The 18,749-nt window shown below is 50.2% G+C and overlaps 1 protein-coding gene across 1 annotated transcript in view; it reads right to left on the bottom strand.

Moving 5' to 3' along the window:
* Window positions 1-13,981: 13,981 nt before the first annotated feature.
* The window catches only part of BAG3 (BCL2 associated athanogene 3), a 10,920-nt gene continuing 6,152 nt past the window's right edge, over window positions 13,982-18,749 (bottom strand). The window contains exon 4 of the mRNA XM_006754958.2: window positions 13,982-15,330. Within this exon, the coding sequence (XP_006755021.1) occupies window positions 14,512-15,330 (819 nt within the window). The 3' untranslated portion in view covers window positions 13,982-14,511. The remainder of the gene's footprint in view (window positions 15,331-18,749) is intronic.

Raw genomic sequence — 18,749 nt, 5'->3', positions numbered from 1 at the left:
GGAGATGATAGTGGTGATGGCTGCACAATATGGTGAATGTACTTAATGCAACTGAGAGTTTATATTATGTGCCCTAGCTGGTTTGGTAGAGTGGATAGAGCATCTGCCTGCGGACTGAAGGGTCCCGAGTTCAGCCCGTCAAGCTGATCCCCAGTAGGGGGCGTGCAGGAGGCAGCCGATCAATGATTCTCTCTCATCATTGATGTTCCTTTTAAAAAATAAATATTTTATTGATTTTTTACAGAGAGGAAGGGAGAGGGATAGAGAGTTAGAAACATCGGTCAGCTGCCTCCTGCACACTCCCTCCTGGGTATGTGCCTCACACCTCCTCGCCGCCCACAGTCCTCCTGTGCAACACCCGTTGTGTTTGTTCAAGTCTGTTGACCTGGTAAAGGAAAGCTCCGTGAGAGCAGGAATCATGTCTGTCTTGATGACCCACCATGTCCCCAGCACCTGCTTCCGTACCCAGCACGCAGCGGATGTGCAAGAAATATTTGCGATGGAATGAATGCAGGAAACAAGGCAGGAGAGAGCATGTTTCCGTGAGATCAATAATGCAAATGGCCGATACAGAGGCGCCTCATGTTCTGAGCTGCCGAGGTGTGGGCCAGAATGAGGACTGACTTGGAGACTGGGGTCAGATTTTGTGAGGAATCGGGGGTGGGGATGGGGGGGCGGCTGCTACTTTTTAAAGCAGAGGTTTGCTTTGGGATAGCTAATGTGGTAGTGATATAGAAAATTTCCTCTTTTATAAAATGGAAATAATAATACATATTTGATAGGGTTGTTGGGAGGATGCCTGGCCCATGGAAGGTCTCAGTGAACAGTAGCTATGACTAGAGGAGGAAAAAGCTGGGGTACATTAATCAGTTCACTCATTAATCTGGCCAATATTTGATGAGAGCACCTAGTGAGTCAGTGAGAGAGTCACGCCCCCACTCCAGGATGCACACCGATAGAATATATGTCCAAGGATGTCTAGTCAAACGGGAAACCAAAAGCCAACCTTCATGCAAAGCTCCAGTAAACATGACTTAAACCTAAGCTCAAGGGAGACGTGGTCGTCCTCCCTCTCCACTGAACTCAACAGGGCAGGACCCACAGGACAAGGGTCACTGGACCTGCCCATCCAGTCACAGTGGAGATGTTATCAGGAGGGTGGCCTGTAAGGGTGTGCTCCCCGCACAAATCTTAACTTGGGAAGTGAAAGAAGGGTGGAACCTGGGGCCCTGCCTTGAAGACCAGTTGCCGCACCCACTGATGAGAGTGGTGAATCAGACTGTCCCTACCTCTTGCTCTATTAGGGGAACAACTGGATTGGAGACCGCATTATTCAGCTTGCCATTACAATAGAGCAGAGACGTCCTGGTGGTTTACACAACAGGAATTTATTTTCTCGGAGATGGTTCTGGAGACGAGAAGTCCAAATTTAAGGTGTCAACAGGTTTGGAGTCTCCCAGGCTGCTCTCCTTGGCTTGCAGATGACAGCCTTCTCTCTGTGCTGTCTACATGGCCTTTTTTTCTATGTGAGCTCATCCCTAGTGTCTCTTCTACTTCTTCCATTTTTTTTGTTGTTGTTGTTAATCCTCACATTTTCCCATTGATTTTTAGAGAAAATGGAAGGAAGGGGGAGAGACACAGAGAGAGAAACATCAATGTGAGAGAGACACATGGATTGGTTGCCTCCGAGGTACATGCCCTTGACCAGAATCGAACCTGGGACCCTTCAGTCGGCAAGCCAACGCTCTATCCATTGAACTAAACTGGCTAGAGCTCTTCTACTTCTTATGAGGACAGGGCCCCAGTCTTGTGACCTCATTTAACCTTAATTGCCTCTTTAAAGGCCCTCTGCCCAAATACATTCACATGGGGATTAGGACTTCCATGTCTGAATTTTGGGGCAACAAGTCAGTCCATAACTGGCCATACTGGGCTTCTTGCTATCTTCCCCGCTGAGGGAAGAGAACCAGAAAGGGAGAGAGACAGAGACACTGTTAAGCAAGCATGCAAAATCCACCCCCTCCCCCCAGTTTCCCCACCTCTCCTTGGGAGAAGAGGAGGGAAGGAAGGGAACAGTCGTTATTCTAACAGTGGTTCTCAAGCCTGGCTGCTCCTTAGAATAACCTGGGAGCTTTTCAAAATCGTCAATGCCTGGACCCCACCACAGTCTTTTGGTTCGTTGGTATGGGGGAGTCTGAGCTGTGCGACTTCCATGTCTGAATTTTGGGGCAACAATTCAGTCCATAACTGGCCATACTGGGCTTCTTGCTATCTTCCCCGCTGAACTGATCTAGAGAGGGAAGAGAACCAGAAAGGGAGAGAGAGAGAGACACTGTTAAGCAAGCATGCAAAATCCACCCCCTCCCCCTAGTTTCCCCACCTCTCCTTGGGAGAAGAGGAGAGAAGGAAGGGAACAGTCATGTTGTTCTGACAGTGGTTCTCAAGCCTGGATGCTCCGTAGAATAACCTGGGAGCTTTTCAAAATTGTCAATGCCTCGACCCCACCACAGTCTTTTGGTTCATTGGTATGGGGGAGTCTGAGCTGGCGTGTGTGTGTGTGTGTGTGTGTGTGTGTGTTTATTGAGATATACTTCACATACCAAAAAATGCAACTTTTAGCCCTAGCTGGTTTGGCTCAGTGAGGAATTTGTATCTAATTCCAGAACATTTTCATCATCCCCCCCGCCCCAAAACCTCAGGCCCGTTAGCAGTCACTCCCCGTTCCTCCTTAGCCCTAGTCCCTGGCAATAGTTGCTGTAAGACAAGCTGCTTGGGTCCAGTGCAAAGGTTATTGTGTCCAATCCAACATTCCAAACATTCAAGGAGCACGATGTGCAAGCAGTTCCCCTGGAATGGCTGCTCTGGCTCTATTTTACTTTTTAAATTCATTTTTTGTAGTTTTCAATTAGCTGACATACAATATTATATTAGTTTCAGGCGTACAACCCAGTGCTTAGGCATTTATATAACTTACGAAGCAACCCCCTAATAAATCTAGTACCCATCTGACACCACATAGTTATTAACACAATATTATTGCTCTGGCTCTATTTCAAAATGGCTCCACTTTTGTCAACTTTTCACATAGATTGGTCTATTGCTTTTTATTTATGTCAATTTTGTTACCTATCGAGCTCTATTATGTATTAGGTTCTAGATATCACATGAAATGTAGATATAATGTGAGGCTCTGGATGATGACAAAATTTATTTTTGCTTATGGCAAGCAGTTAGGGTCTGAACAGATACCCAGAATTCCAATTACTAGAAGGAAATTCTAATCAGATTGTGAATTAGTTATTTCTGATACACAAATCTCCCCAATTTTAGAAAGTGTGGATGTGGCATTTATTCATGGAATGAAAGAGTGAATGAATTCATGACTGCGTTCCAGTCTTTACACCAACAGCACATCCTATATTTGCTGCCTTTAGTTGGTTTTCAAATAAGGCGTTAGTCTCTGTTAGTGCATCACTTGTATAGTATGAAAGAAGAAATAATTCATTCTGAAACGGAGTTTGTCACTCTTGGGAATGACTTCCTGAGAAAGCAGGAAAGAATTTTGGAGGCTGGGGTAGAAATGGAAGGCACAGTCATGAGTCGCCCCCTTTTGGTCAAGAAGGTGAAATCCCTCGCCTCAGATGGTAATAATTTGTGGGACTGAGTCCTTTACTAACAAAGCAGAATTTCACGAAACCGAAGGGAAGCGGTTTGCTGAGACACCCAGTGAGTTACTGATGGTGCTGGGCTGCAGAGCCAGAATCTCAGGGCTCCAGGCCAGAGGCCACCAAGGCCAGACCCTCCTAAATGAATCCCCCTGGAGATTTCAGACTTTCCAACAACTTTGGTGAACCCTTAGCTCTAAAGAAATGTTTTGAATTTAGCTTTCCAATGTATCAGAAAAAATCACATTTATCCAAAATCGACCATTTCAGCCATACATTTTGTACTAATTAATAGTAAGTTATTCTTGGAACAGACTTCCTTCCTCCCTCCCTTCCTTCCTTCCTTCCTTCCTTCCTTCCTTTCTTTCTTTCTATCTTTCTTTCTTTCTTTCTTTCTTTCTTTCTATCCTTCCTTCCTTCCTTCCTTCCTTCCTTCCTCCTTCCATCCCTCCCTGCCTCCCTCCCTCCACTTGTTTTCTTTCTTTCTTTCTTTCTTTCTTTCTTTCTTTCTTTTTTTCTTTCTTTCTTTCTTTCTTTCTTTCTTTCTTTCTTTCTCTCCTTCTGTCAGTCTAAGAAACGTTATCCTTAAAACTGTTCATGAAATGAGATTATGAATTGTCATTTTATTTTTTTCTTTCTTTCTTTCTTTCTCTCTTTCTTTTCTTCCTTTCTCTTTCTTTCTGTCAATCTAAGAAATGTTATCCTTAAAACTGTTCATGAAATGAACTTCTGAATTGTCATTTTATTTTTATATATATTTTTAATTGATTTCAGAGAGAAAAAAAACATCGATGAGAGAGAATCACTGATTGACTGCCTCCTGCACGCCCCCTACTGGGGATTGAGCCCGCAACCTGGGCAGAATCGAACCTGGGACCCTTCAGTCGGCAGGTTGACTCTCTATCCACTAAGCTAAACCGGCTAGGGCTATTTTTAAACTAGATATTCTCTGATATCTTGATCATTAGGGTGAAATATAATGAACAAAAGGAAAGAATTACCTTATTTTTCTATTTTTTACTCCTGAAGGTTTTAAAATGTATTTAAGATAATGATCTTTTTGTCTGAAAAAAAACCTCTGTGACCCAATAAGTCATCAAAATGACCTCAAAGCTGTAACTGGTCACCTATTGAGAGAAATTTCTGCATTTTACCAGCTGCTTCCATGTCAGAGGGTGGGCCCGAGTCATCTCAGGATTTTCATTCCTCTTTGAGTGGATTCTTTTATTTTTTGAAAATGTAGGGCAAGTAGGTGCTCGTTGCCCTGAGTGGAAAGTGGCATAAAGCTGTTTTGAAGGGTGGATGAAAGCTGCCCCTCCCTTAATACCTCTTGATGAGCAAATGTGCTTCCCTGGGAGAAAGAGTATAAACTTGCCTCACAGTTAAGGAGCGTCCGGGGGCAAAAATCTCCAGATCCCAGCCCCCGCTTTCTCTGAGATTCAAAGACAGGAAAGTCTGGCTCGCCCAGTGTGGCTCAGTGGTTGAGGGTCGACCTATGAACCAGGAGGTCATGGTTAGATTCCTGGTCAGGGAACATGGCCGGGTTGTGGGCTCAACCCCCAGTGGGGGAGAGGGGGTGGTTTGGGGAGCAGCGTACAGGAGGCAGCCAATCAATGGTTCTCTCTCATCATTGATGTTTCTATCTGTCTCTCCCTCTCTCTTCCTCTCTGAAATCAATAAAAACATAAAAAATAAAAGACAGAAAAGCCTGTTGGGATAGATGAAGGACCTTTTGACAGAAAAGAATACCAAAGTCCTTGAGGAAAAACTCTGTGAGGGAAATCTGAACTGGAGGCCAGGGTGTGGAGGTGTGGGGGTGTGGGAGGGGTAGCGGGTGTGAGGGTCTGGGGGTGGGGGGTGGAAAGGCGGTTGGGAGGTGGCAAGGAGCTTAATGAGGGTTCACGGGAAGACATACCTGGAGGCTGCCCGAGGAGGAATGTCCACGGGTCAGCTGACTGTGTTCAGCTGTGTTCTCTTAAAAGTGGCTACGATCCCCGTCCAGGTGAAAGCGTTCAGAAAGGTGTTGTCATGGTGATAAACACCTCCTCCAAGTCACACCTGGGAGGGGATGCCAACGGTCAGTGTGCAGCCGAGTGGAGGGCGTCTCAGGGCCCCTCCTGGTTTTGCCACGAAACGAAGGCCATGGATTTGCAGGCCCCTCTGTTAGCAGAACGTATTTTGCACATCCTCTCATTGGCCCTCTCAGCAGCCATATTCTTAGTGCTAAGGAAACTGTTCGTGTGTGTGTGAGTGTGCAATCGATGACCTGGGAAAGTCCATGTCCAGTGTCCCTGGGCCTCAGGCCTGGGCTGAGTGTTCATGGGGACCATGTGCTGGTGTTTGCAGAGGGCCTGGCTAAGGCGGAAGTTCTGGACTCAACTGCTGGACGCACCAGCAGGATCCAAGAGAGCTGTGAACTGAGCGCTTGGGAGGCAGCCCCAGGTGGTGGTCTTAGGAATGCAGGCCAGGTCTCTGCAGACACAGCAAGTGTCCACCCAACAAGGAAGGGCCACGGTCAACAGCAACACCGAGGACATCTCGAAGCACTGGCAGGCGGACAAATCACACCTCCTGTTCTCTCTGCCAGCACCTGCAGGGAGATTGACTCCCACTGACCCGAGTGAGTGCACCCCTGGGACCCCTGGAGGAAGGGAGATGCTTTGTGATGGAGACATGGCACTTCTTGTCTATATAGACATGCAGGTGCTCCAAGCAACTAATTGGAAAAATTAGAGACCTGACTACTAGGTGTATGTACACCCCTAACTGTATGTGGTTGAAGCAGATCAAACTAGGTGCAGGGTCTCCTAATTTGTCTCATGTATAGTCTCCTCCAAAATCAATGCCATTTTCTTTCTTTGGCTGCCCTCTTTGCGCGTATGGCTCTGGGATGAAGCTGGTATCACCCTTAAGTTCTCTGCCTTCAGGGAATCATGTTCAGACTTCGGGGCCCTGCCGGGGGCACAGCCCATCCTCCAGAAGGCAAGACGTCAGCTCCAACAGCCCTCTCACTTGAGAGTGCACGCCACTGTTTACTCCGCTGCAGTGGCCACTGGAATTAAGCAGTCGAGGATCTATAGCTCATAGAGAACCACGTTATAGACATTCCTGTGAATTTCCGTGTGCCTGATTCCCGACCCAGGCCTGTTTGTTGAACGTTTGTCTGCTCGGTAATACCTTTCCTGTCTCAATGGGAGAATGACATAGGGACAGGTGTGGTTCTGTGAGGCTGAGCACGGATACCTTTAAGGCTGCAAGCAGGTCATGAGCTGGCCCTGCCATCTGTTCTGTTCAGCTCGACACCCAGCACTAGGATCGAATTGGCTTACCTTTCACTCAGAAGTGCACAAAGGGGCACCCTTTTCTGCGTCTTGGTTTTGGACTGTCCCTCTTAGTCATTACCCTCCGGCATGCAGAACAGGAGGGGGTGGCAGGGAGAGGAGAACTGAGCGATGTGCCATCGCCACTCCCCAGACTCTGCCCAGATGCCATCTTTCTTTTTTAATATATTTTTATTGACTTCAGAGAGGAAGGGAGAGGGAGGGAGATATAGAAATATCAATGATGACAGTCATTGATTGGCTGCCTCTTACACGCGAGAATCTGAGATTCTAAAAGGTTGAGCTCACGGTTATTGAGTGAGGAAGCTGGGGGTGGAGCTCAGCCTACCTGACAGGATTGATTGGCTGCCTCTTGCACGCCCCACACGGGATGGAGCCGGTCACCCGGGCATGTGCCCTGACCGGGAATCAAACCACAACCTCCTGGTTCACAGGCTGATGCTCCACACCGAGCCACAGCGGCGGGGCCCAGATGCCGTCTTGAGGTTGGAGAGCAGGACCAGCACCGCAGACCTGTTCCTCGGCCCCTTCTCCTGGTCATCAGCCGGCACGAAGGGAAGAGTGGTACAAACAATGCTCCCGGCTGCCCTCGGGATTGAATGTGTTCCTGGTGTAGGGTTGAGAACTCTTATGGTCACTGTTAACACGGAGAATCTGAGATCCTAAAAGGTTGAGAGCCTGCCTGAGCTCACGGTTACTGAGTGAGGAAGCTGGGGTTGGAGCTCAGCCTACCTGACAGCAGAGTCCACCCACCGCTGCCCTGAAAATGCCCGTGAGCCCTAGCCGGCTTGGCTCAGTGGGTAGAGTGTTGGCCTGTGGACTGAAGGGTTGCAGGTTCGGTTCCGGTCAGGGGCATTTGCCTGGGTTGCTGGCTCGGTCCTCAGTGGGGGGCGTGTAGGAGGCAGCCGATCAGTGATTCTCATCATTGATGTTTCTAGGTCTCTCTCCCTCTCCCTTCCTCTCTGAAATCAATAAACAACTATTTAAAAATAAATAAATAAAATGCCCGTGAACAGCGCAGGCCAGCAAGAGAAGTGGCCTGTGTTTACACGAGGACCTGGAGGCAGCCCAGGTCCTCAGAGCAGGGCACCCTGAAGGTAGGACAGCTTTGAACTAGACAGGTGCTGCTGGCAGACTTTGAGTGGAAGGATGAAAGGGTTTCCGCAGGATGGAGTGCAGGGGAGCAGGGCGCCCAGCTCCCTCTCTCTGCGGCCATGTCTCCCGTTCACTTCTTCCTCGTCGAAGAATCCCAGGCCACAGTCCGTGTCCTCTCAGCTCCTGGGGCCGGGGCCGGGGCCGAGGGAAGGACAGAAGGGACTGGAGACAGAATGAAGTATTCACAGCACAGCGGGGCTTGGAACTTGCTAACTGGCAGCCCCAGGGCCGGATCTGGCCAGCAGATGGGTTTTGTGGGGCCTGCTGGTATTTTTTTAAAAAAACATTTACAAATATTTTAAAATGGAGAGGTTTCACAAAAACAGATTTGTGGCTTTTATTGAAAATTGGAAAGCATTTATAACACGGCAGCCATAACCCCACATGGCAACCGCTGGCGGGGTTGAGCAGCAGCTCGCTGCCCGCCGCCCTACTCCCATTGTGACAGCTGGCTCTGCCACTCCTCCACCGGGTGGCCTCTGTGAGCACAGGAGAGTGTACCCATGGAGGGGTGCTGTGACAGAGCTGACGCAGTGCTGAAGGAATCCTGAGGGAACCTGGTATTAAATTCCAGGTTTCTGGAGAATAGCAGGTGAATGTTCACGTTCCTGTGTGCCCTGCAGGCAATGGTGCACATACGATTGATGTTCAGGAGAAAGAGGTATGGGAAACACAGACCCAGAGGTGACTGGGGCTGGGGAAGTGGAAGCCAGTGACCCAGGGAGAGTTTAAACAGTATGTGTCAGTCAGGGTTCTCCAGAGAAACATGTATGTGTGTGTGTGTGTAAGAGATTTATTTTAAGGAACTGGCTCACACAGTTGTGGGGACTGGCAAGTTGGAGTCTGTAGGTCAGGCCAGCAGGCTGCACACGCAGGCAGCTGATGCTGCAGTCTTGAGGCAGGGTGTCTCCTTTACTGAGAAACCGGTTTTGCTCTTCAGGACTTCGACTGATTGTATGAGGCCCACCCACATTATCGAGGGTCATCTCCTTTATTTAAAGTCAACTGGTTGTAGATGTCAACCACGTCTACAAAATACCTCCGCAGCAACATAGATGAGGGTTTGATTCAATAGCTGGGTACTATCACCTAGCCAGGTAGGTGATAAGAGTCACGCCATGATAAGAGCCGAGGGTTGAGGAAGGCGGCCGGGAGACCTCCTGGTTTCCGAGTAGGTGGGGAGGAGGTGGGCGGGGCAGCTGTGATGGGAGAAGTCCTACCCAGGACTGCAGGCGGGAGCACGGTGCATGGAACACCAGGAGGGTGACATCAGCTGGCTCTTTCAAGATATCTGTATTATAAAAGGCCAGTGGCCGTAACGCCATAACGACCAAACGACGCGTCACCAGGAGGTGCATTGATGGGTCTTGCAGCGCAGTAGGTCTGGGTCTCGCCCGATTTTGCGCGCTGGGCCTCTAGTTTGATGATAAAGGGGGTAAACTGAGGAGCCAACATAAAAGGTTTCTTTTTGGTCTGCACTTTTGTTGGTGAAGGAGAAGGAAGGAGCCAGTTAAGAGAGAAAGACGACATGGAGAGGAGCAGGGGAGGGGCCGTGGTGGGATTTCTATTTGGACAAGAGGAAACCTCCATCCTCAGCAACTGAGCTGCGGAGAAAGCACAGCCTCCAGGTGGGCATCGGGCGAAGCTCTGGCCAGACAGACAAGGACAGGAAAGAGAGTGTTCTAGAAAAGGCCCCTTCCACCTGAAATACTTTTTCAAGCCCCTCCTCACCTCCTTCAGGCTGGCTTCCAGTTGCACCTGGAACCCTGCCCCATTGCTCTGGGCTTCAAGTCTAGAGAGGACCCGTGCAGATGGCCTGTGGCGTCGCCCACTCCCTTCCACCGAGTGGGTGGCCTCATGGTGACTCCTCCTGGGCGCTCCTCAGGTCCTGGCCCCTCCTCGCCCTGCTCAGCACTGTCCCCAGGGACTAGAGCAGGTCTTCCTGGCTCCCACTGGTGGGCAGTGCTGGCCAACAGGCAGCTTGAGTGTCAGGAAAGCAGGGGCCTGCCCATAACTGGGGCGATTTAATGTTTAATTTTTCAGGAGTGTACACAATGGCAAACTCAGGTCATCCTGTCACTACTTTTGTGGCGTACTATTGTTTTTATTTTACATGTGGGAGAGAAAGAACCTCAATTTTTTCCACACTTAGGGCCTCCAAGGGATTAACCCGGCCCTGCCCTCGCCCTCCACAGAGCTCAGAGGATGTGGTGGCCCAGCCCAGGGCAGGGAGAGCTGCGCAGGAAGGGCACACAGACACACAAAGGGCGTGTGCGCTGCTTGGGCTTTTGTGTGTGTGTATGTGTGTGTGTGTGTGTGTGTTTATGTGTGCCGCCTCAAAGTTCAAAACATGCTGAAACACGGAAAGAAAGGTATTTGCCTGAGTGACTCAGACATGTTCCAGCATTTTCCCACAGGTTCCTGCACATCCCAAAATAACTACAAGCCTGGAGCCTGTCCCTTGGCATATGATTGCATTTGTATAATGTTACAGAACAGTGGGCAGAGCGGCCACACTCACATGGGAGTTGCAAGAATGCACAGCCCAGAATGGAGACCATGCTGCACGGCTGGGCACCGAGCAGAGACCACAGCGGGCCGGAGTGGGGACCCACCAGGACCATCCACATCACCATGCGGGGCGTGGGCAGCGCCCACCTTTCATGGAGGGGGAGAGAAAGGCCTGGAGATAGGACACACTTGCCCAACCTTACACATCTGGGGATTGCAAGAGAAAGTCGGTGGGAGAGCTGGCCCTAAGTCTTGTCCACTAATACTGACATTTGTTTCTGGTTAAATGTCAACTTAGCCTTGGAATCACTAAGATCTTAAGTCAAGGGAGCTTTAAGGGCCTCCTGGCCACCCAGGGTGCCTATGTGTCCGGGTCTGGACAACAGTAGGGAATGAGGAGTTGTCAGAGAGTGGGCCTGCCCTCAGGGGATTCAGTGTTACTGGGGAATGACTAAAGATGTTAAGACAACTGGGCTCTGGAAAACAGACGAAAGGCTCGGGGGAGTTTTGGGAAAGGCAAGTCTGAGGAGGGTACTGTCCAAGCAGGGAGGTTTCACAAAGAGGTGGGTCAGGTCTGGAAAAGGGGGTAGAGAGTGCAAGCACAGAGATCACGGTGGGAGAGAGCTGGGGGGGGGGGGGGGGGGGGCGGTGGACACTGAGCAGGAGGAAGGGTGCTCTGAAAGCCTTGGGAACCAAACCCAGGGATCTGGGCTCGCTAAAGGCTGTGAGTATAGACACCATTATTGCCAATTTCCAATCACTTGCTTTGTCTGGGAGACAAATGATCTCACAGGACCTGAACACAGTATATGCCCTGACCTAGGAGGAGGTGAGAGGTTCTTAGCCCTTTCCCTCTTGGCCACCGCGGCCCAGTGGGTGCTAAAGAAGATGGTGAGGCTAACATGGCCTTCAATGTCTCGTGGGCCTGGATTCAAATCCTGCCTCTGCTCCTGGTTCCATGGGCGTAAGCACGTCACTTCCCGTTTCCTCACCCAATACACAAGGATGTTAAGAGCTAACGTTTGCCACGTGCCAGGCACTACTGTCCCAGCTTCGCTTGTCTGAATTCATTCAATCCTCCTCCTCCACCCCGCCCACATTTTACACGGAAGAGACCACCAGGAAGGAAAGGACCAAATGTCCTTTCCATGGTCCTAGAGCTGGTCCACGAAGCTGTGACTGGACCCAGGAGTTCTGATTTAAGCCTATGTCCTAAACCATCATTCCCGTAAAGGGCATTGGGAGGGTTAAATAAGCCAAAAGCCCCGTGACTCTCAGTTCCCGGAATCTTACAGGGGCAGACAGTCATGTCGGGAAGAACCTTGCAATCAGCTCTATGCCCAGCCTGTTGCCCCAAGCAAAGCCCAGGGACACCCCCACCCCCCACAGGTCAGATGAACGCCCACCCCAGGGACACCCCCCCCAACACACAGGTCAGATGAACTCCCACCCCAGGGACCCCACCACCACCACCACACACACACAAGTCAGATGAACTCCTGCCTCAACCTCCACCCACGTACCATCTAATTTGGATGATTGAAACTATTCTAACTTCGAAGGGCTACCTACTGATGGTGTTTAGTGATAAAAATAACACCAACCTAGCTCAGTAAGCACCCAAGAAGCCTTCATGCTCAGGTCCAGTGAGAAGAGATGCCCAAGGCACAAAAAGAAATGGTCACATTCTTTGGTTCAGTTTAGAAACAGTCCAGTAGGCTTCCCCCCTCCTACTGACATGGCCGAGTTTCTGAAATCAATGGCGTCTGTAGCAGTCCGCTTGTACTCCCCAGATGAGTTCACCCAGGAATGCTGTTGGCAGAGTCCCACGGGAATAACTTCAACCTTGCTCAGCCAGCTAAGAGTGGCAAGTGTACCGGTGTGTATTTTGGTGCGGCGTGGTCAGCCAGGCACCAGTATTAAACTCAATACAGTCATGAGGAATTCAGCTCGGGGCTAAGTCAGCGTGCTCCCTGCGAGTTCCAAGACCTCAGGCTCATCTTTCTCTCCCTTTTCATTTTCAGGTTTACTTGGTAAGCAGTTAAGAAGACATCGAGCACACCTCCACATGCCAGAGCTGTGGTCCTTCCCCGGCTCTTGGAAGACATTGGCATAGACAGAGGGATCTTTTTCCATCCAGTGGCTTCAAAGTTCATCTGATCCCCAACCCCAGTGGCTTCTAGGAACCCAATCTGGGAAAATAAACCTCATTCCGAGCTGGTTTGGTGACTCAGACAAGTGTCAGATAAAGATGACCCCAAGCCCGGCTAGTGTGGCTCAGTAGTTGAACGTCGACCTATGAACCAGAAGATCACGGTGATTCCTGGTCAGGCACATGCCTGGGTTGCAGGCTTGACCCCCAGTGGGGGGTGGGCAGGAGGCAGCTGATTGATGATTCTCATCAGTGGTATTTCTCTCCCTTCCTCTCTGAAATAAAAAAATACACGTGCGCCCGCGTGCGCGCGCACACACACTAGAGGTCTGGTGCACAAATTCATGCATGGGTGAGATTCCTTGGGATGGCCTGTGGAGATTGGGCCCCAGCTTGCACCCCCAGCCCTGCAGCTCCTCCTGGCACCCTGCCTTTGCCTGGTGCAGCCCCCTACCTGCTCCACCATCCCGCCAGGCCTGCGGGGCATCGATTGGGGCTGGTCACCCCTCAGCACCCACCCCCACTGCACCTCAGCACCTGGGGTGCCCACCCCCCCAATCTGGCACCGCCCACTCACCTGCTCCACCATCCTGCCACCGTCCTGCTCTCATTGGGCTGGCATCGCCTCCACTGCTGCCTGCTGCCAGCACCACGCCGCCCCCTGGTGGTCAGTGCACATCATAGCAAGCGGTGGAACTCCCGAACAACTGCACCAGGGGACACTTTGCATATTAGCTTTTATTATATAGGAGGGTATTTTTTAAAGATGACCCCAAGACTCTGAGAACATGTTCCCAACCCCCTACAACCTGGACTCCAAGGAACACTTTGGCCAGCCTCTGCAATACTGGGAGCTGGTTTACCTGTGTAGCTTGGTGGGACCTGCAGATGGTCTAAGGCCAGGTAGTCTGAAGAGGTATGGGACACACATCCCATTACCTGAGTTCAAAGCCCCGCGTCTGCCCAGGATGCAGTGTAATCCGAGGCTGAAAACTGACCAAGACTCATTTTCTCATGAGCTGGGCCGGCAGAGATGGTACGAACCCCAGCGCAGGCTTGTCAATGCGCCTGCCATTTATTTTTACTGCAGCCAGCGAGAGACCATCTTGATGATGCCACTCTCTTCAAAGCTTTACAAACCACAAAAAAACACCGAGTCACATTATTACTTTATTTTCCTTTTTTTAAATGCAACATTCAAGTCATCCAACATACAGAAATTCCTATGGCTCTTTACACATTTTGTTCTCTCAAAAGTTAGGAATTTTAGCTTTGAGATGAAGAAAATCATCCCGTTTAAAATGGCAACATTTCTGAAAAACAGGTTTCCTATTTGTGATGGGAAACTGACTTCCCATCTTCTCCCCCCAAAACTCCTCCAGTCCAGAGCTACAGGAAGACGGTTCACAACCCTGGCTAACATGTGGTGCCCATGCAGAGAGAGGGCCCCGAAGCAACAAGCGCTGTTAACGTTAGAAACAAGCAGCCTCTTTATTGTACAGCATAAGAATAACTGGAGAAAAGCATCGTTTCCCTTTTAACCCTTTCACTGTTTTGCCTCCACCCAGGTTACTGCATACCAAGCGGCTATGAATAGTACAAACCTATTGATTTAAAGTCCCTGAAATGCATGCAACTTAGAACTTGCTAACGCACACAGTCAGTTCCCAGGCTCCAAGCCTGTATTTTATTGAGATGGTGGTGCTGGGTCGCCAGCGGTGTCTGTCGTGCTGCCGGGGTTTGGAGTGGCCGCTGCTTTGGCATCTGGCTGCTGGGCTTCGGCTTTGGGATCTTCCCCATTTCCGGCACTTTTCTTACCCTTGTCTGCTGCCATGGCCCCCATGATTTCCTGCAGTGGCGGGTCGCTTTCAAGGGAGCTGGGCTGGAATTCATAAACCTGGACTTGACCTGGGACATCGATTGCTTTCTGTTCAAGTTTTTCCAGGATGGTCTGAACCTTCCTGACTCCATCTCTCCTGGCCTGACGGACATCAGCTCGTCCTTCAGGGTCTACTGAATCCAGAGCCAGTAGCTCTTTGGTCAAATACTCTTCGATCATCAGGTACTTTTTGTCCGTCTTCTTACCTTCGAAGTTGTCCACAGCCTGCTCCAGCCCTTGCACCTTCTCCAGGATGGCTTCCACTTTCAGCACACCTGGATGTTTGGGGGGTGCCTCAGCTTCTCCTGGCTTTTGGGGTGTGGCTTCTGCTGGGGCAGGGCTGGGGGCTGCCCTCTCTTCTGCAGCCACATTCTTGGGGGGTGGGGGGACAGCAGCAGGGGCAGGGCTGGGAGCAGGGCTGGGCACCGGAGCAGAAGGAACCTTTATTTCCACCTTCTCCGAAGGAGGTGGGGGCTTCTGAGCAGCAGGCTGGGAATCCCCCTCCTTGCGGATCACGTGAATTGGGATGTGTCCAGCAGGGAGGTCTGAACCCGCTGGGCCGGGTCTGCTTTCTGGTTTGTTTTCAGGTTGTGGGACAAAGGAAGATTCTCGGTGGGTCATGGGCTGCTGAGAAGAGGCAAGGACACAAAGGTATTTTTAATAACCGGCTGAGAGTCACAGGATGTTGTTCGTAGCTAGCATATTACTGATTAGAAAGCAAGCTGGGGAATGGCTTTTTTAGAAAGTTGAACAGTACAGAGATTTTCAAAGTCAATTAACAGCCGTTACAAAATAAACATGCACTAATCACGTGTGTGACCAAACCATGGGTCATGCTCCTATTCGTCACCTTGGCCTATTTATTAGTCTGTGACCTCTCTCTGGATTTTTTTGTAGTTGGCATTCTTAGGGCAATAAAAAGAAAACCAATATAATTTTCAAAAAGGAAAATACTAAAAGCTCATGCTGACCACTGAGCTAGCTGAGCTCAAAGCAAAGTTCTGGGCGACTCGGACTCTCAGGTGATGCAGCTGTGGAGGGTTAACTGCCACCTGTCCCTTCCTTACGCTGTGGGGACAGCCCCTGCTCCGGGGGTGATTTCCCATCTCCTGTTTCAGAAAAGTTATAATTTCTTTGAACCTATGTCAGCCGAGTGGTTTCTGCCCAGAATGACACCTTTTTTGAGACCAGGGAAGGTGCCCCAGAGAGTTAACCCTGTAGGAACTTCGCTGGGCACATCTGTGCCAGAACTGCCACTCAGCAGAGCATTTCTGCACTGACTTCGGTTGCACAGGCCTCGGAGAGCCTCTTTAACGTGACTGTAAGTTAGAGCCGTCCTGTTTGTAATGAGCTGTGCTTAGAACCACAACATTTGGCTCTTCCACTTTAGGTGAATATCTAAAACCCCTTAAAAACCCCACACCCAATTCCATCCACTGGGAAATAAGAATTGGACTACATTATTTCTAAAGTATTTCCCATTTAAAATACTAAATTCCACTGTAATGTTCAGTTGGCTCAAATCCTTACAAGCCTCCAAAAAGGGATCTTTGAACAAGGTATCTGGGTGGATGGGACGACTCCTGGTCTGGGCATGGGAGTCTTCAGTGGGGACTGGGGCAGGGGTTCATCACAAACAAGGCTAATGAAGGGAAGTGAAACAGGATTAAATATTATTTTACCATTTATGGGGAACATGTGGGAAAGACATGAGGGGGAAAAACTCTAGCTCTGTAAATGGGCACCTCTTTCCTGGGATTACTGAGCCTGAGGAAGGACCTGGGGGCACTTCGCTGTCTGATGCCAGCAACCTCCTTTTCCACCAAATCTCTCCTGCCAACCCAGACATCCTCAACGTTGGCCCGTATCACTCATGAACCAGCCACGTGTCTCTTGGGCTTTAAAATAACGGCTGGGCCCAGCCGGCGTGGCTCAGTAGTTGAGAGTCAACCTATGAACCAGAAGGTCAGGGTTTGATTCCCGGTCAGGGCACATGCCCAGGTTGCAGGCTTGATCCCTAGTGGGGTGCGGGCGAGAGGCAGCCGATCAATGATTCTCTCTCATCCTTGATGTCTCTCTCTCTCTCTCTCTCTCTCACTCTCTCTCTCTTTCTCTCTCTCTCTCCCTTCCTCTCTAAAGTCAATAAAAATGTATTTAAAAAAATAAAACAAGGGCTGGGTAAGAAGTCATTTTAGAAACATTTAAAGGGGATTGCTTTACGGTTGTACTCTTAAAAGGTCAAGATCACAAAAGCAAAGAAAGATTGTAGGAAACGAACGAGAAATGACTAAGTGCAGTGCTCATAATCCTAGATGAGATCCAGGGACGGGAAATTGTGATAAAAGAGATTTGAAAACGGACTGTGTATTAGATAACAGTGTTGTAAGGTTGTGACATTTCCTGAATCTGATCATTCTATTGTGGTTCTGAATGAGAAGGTCTTTTGCTTAGGAAAATATTTACTGAAGTAGTTAAGGGTAAAGGGGCATGATATCTAACAACTAAATTTCAAACAACCGCAATACACAGGGTAAGATATATATAGAGAGAAGAAATGACAAAGCCAACAGCAAAACGTTAACAGTGAATAAGGGTGAAGTGTATACTGGACGTTTTTTGTATGATTCTTACAACTCCTCTGTAAGGTTGAAGTTAATTTACAAACAAAAGAGGCTAAAAAAAAACCATAGTAAGAGGATGATGCTCTGTTCCAGGGCTCTGGACGTGTCACTATTTGTAGTAAAAAGATACCCTGCATTTGTTTACAGAGGGACTTCCCTCTAAAAACGGTGGCAGAGAATTAATGCAGCTGCTCAAGCTGCAGCCAGAGGGGGCTTAGGGCTGCTGAGCTACATGACCTCCTCCTCTGGAACCCATGCCCCGGTCTCCACAGAAGGAGCAGAAGGCCATGCCCAGACCAGAGGTAGCCCCATCCTCCCAGACGGCCGACTCATGGCCAGACAGTATGGTCCTCTACCAAAGAGGAGGAGAATGGTCTCTGCCGTCAAGCTCGGAGCTAAGGTGAGGAGATAAAAATGAACACTTGACATGCACAGAGCAATCCCGTGCTGCACTGTAAGGGACTCACGAGGCGCTGTGAGAAAGGTGAGTGGACTTCACGGAGGCCAGACTGGCTTGTCCCTTGCAGGATAGGGAGAACCTGGACTGTGAAGGCATTTCAAGGAGGGGCTCAGCACGGGCAAAGGCACGGACGTGGGAAGGACAGAAGGGGCGGAGTGGAGGAGGGGGATCGGGGAGGAAGGAGCAAGCTGCCTGGAAGATGAGGCTGTGGCTGGGGTGTGGAGGGGCCTGAAGGGCCCTGAAAGGCGGGCACTAAGACACCTGGGCGCTAGGTGTGTGAGTGATGATGCATTCTGCCCAGCTGTTTCCCATTGTGATGGTTGGAGCCTGCCCCCAAGGCAGATGCACTGAAAAAAGAGCGCTATAGAAAGAAAGCACTGAGGATGTACAGCCAGCCTTGGTCCTGTATTACTTAGTGACCAGCCATTTTAGGATCTCACTTTCCCCTGTTACATGTATGGGACCCAGGGAGGCCTGATTGGGACGGGGGTGGGGGGTGGGGTGGCAGAGGACCTGGACAGAGCTCCTCGCCCCTTAAGAGATGCTGCCGTAGCTAGTCTGGCAAGACCAACTCTCCTACCTGAGGCCTGTTGACCACGGTTTGCACACGCCTGGGCGACGGGGAGTGCGCTGGTGTGCTGCCTCTGGCTGGGGAGCTCTCCCGGCTGGACGCACCCAGGACAGGCGATCGGAATGGGGATGTTGCCCGCCGGGGCTCCCCCTCATCCCCCTGGATCTTGTGGTACACGGGCTGGTGGGTCTGGTATTCACTCTGCTGAGCTGGGTGATGGGTCTTCTGGGACTGGTGGAAGGGCTGGGCTGCCGGCCGGGAGACGTTCTGCTCGTGGATCACAGGGATGGGGATGTAGCCCCGGGGGAGGTGGCTGCCGCCCAGGCTGCTCCTGCCGGAGGAGGGGGGCAGGCTGGCTGAGGAGGACGAGGATGAGCAGTCTGAGGTGGCTGGA

Source organism: Myotis davidii, unplaced genomic scaffold (genome assembly GCF_000327345.1).
Source record: "Myotis davidii unplaced genomic scaffold, ASM32734v1 scaffold72, whole genome shotgun sequence".
NCBI lineage: Eukaryota > Metazoa > Chordata > Mammalia > Chiroptera > Vespertilionidae > Myotis > Myotis davidii.
The sequence above is the reverse complement of the archived record's forward strand: the minus strand, read 5'-3'. Positions and strand labels throughout refer to the sequence as shown.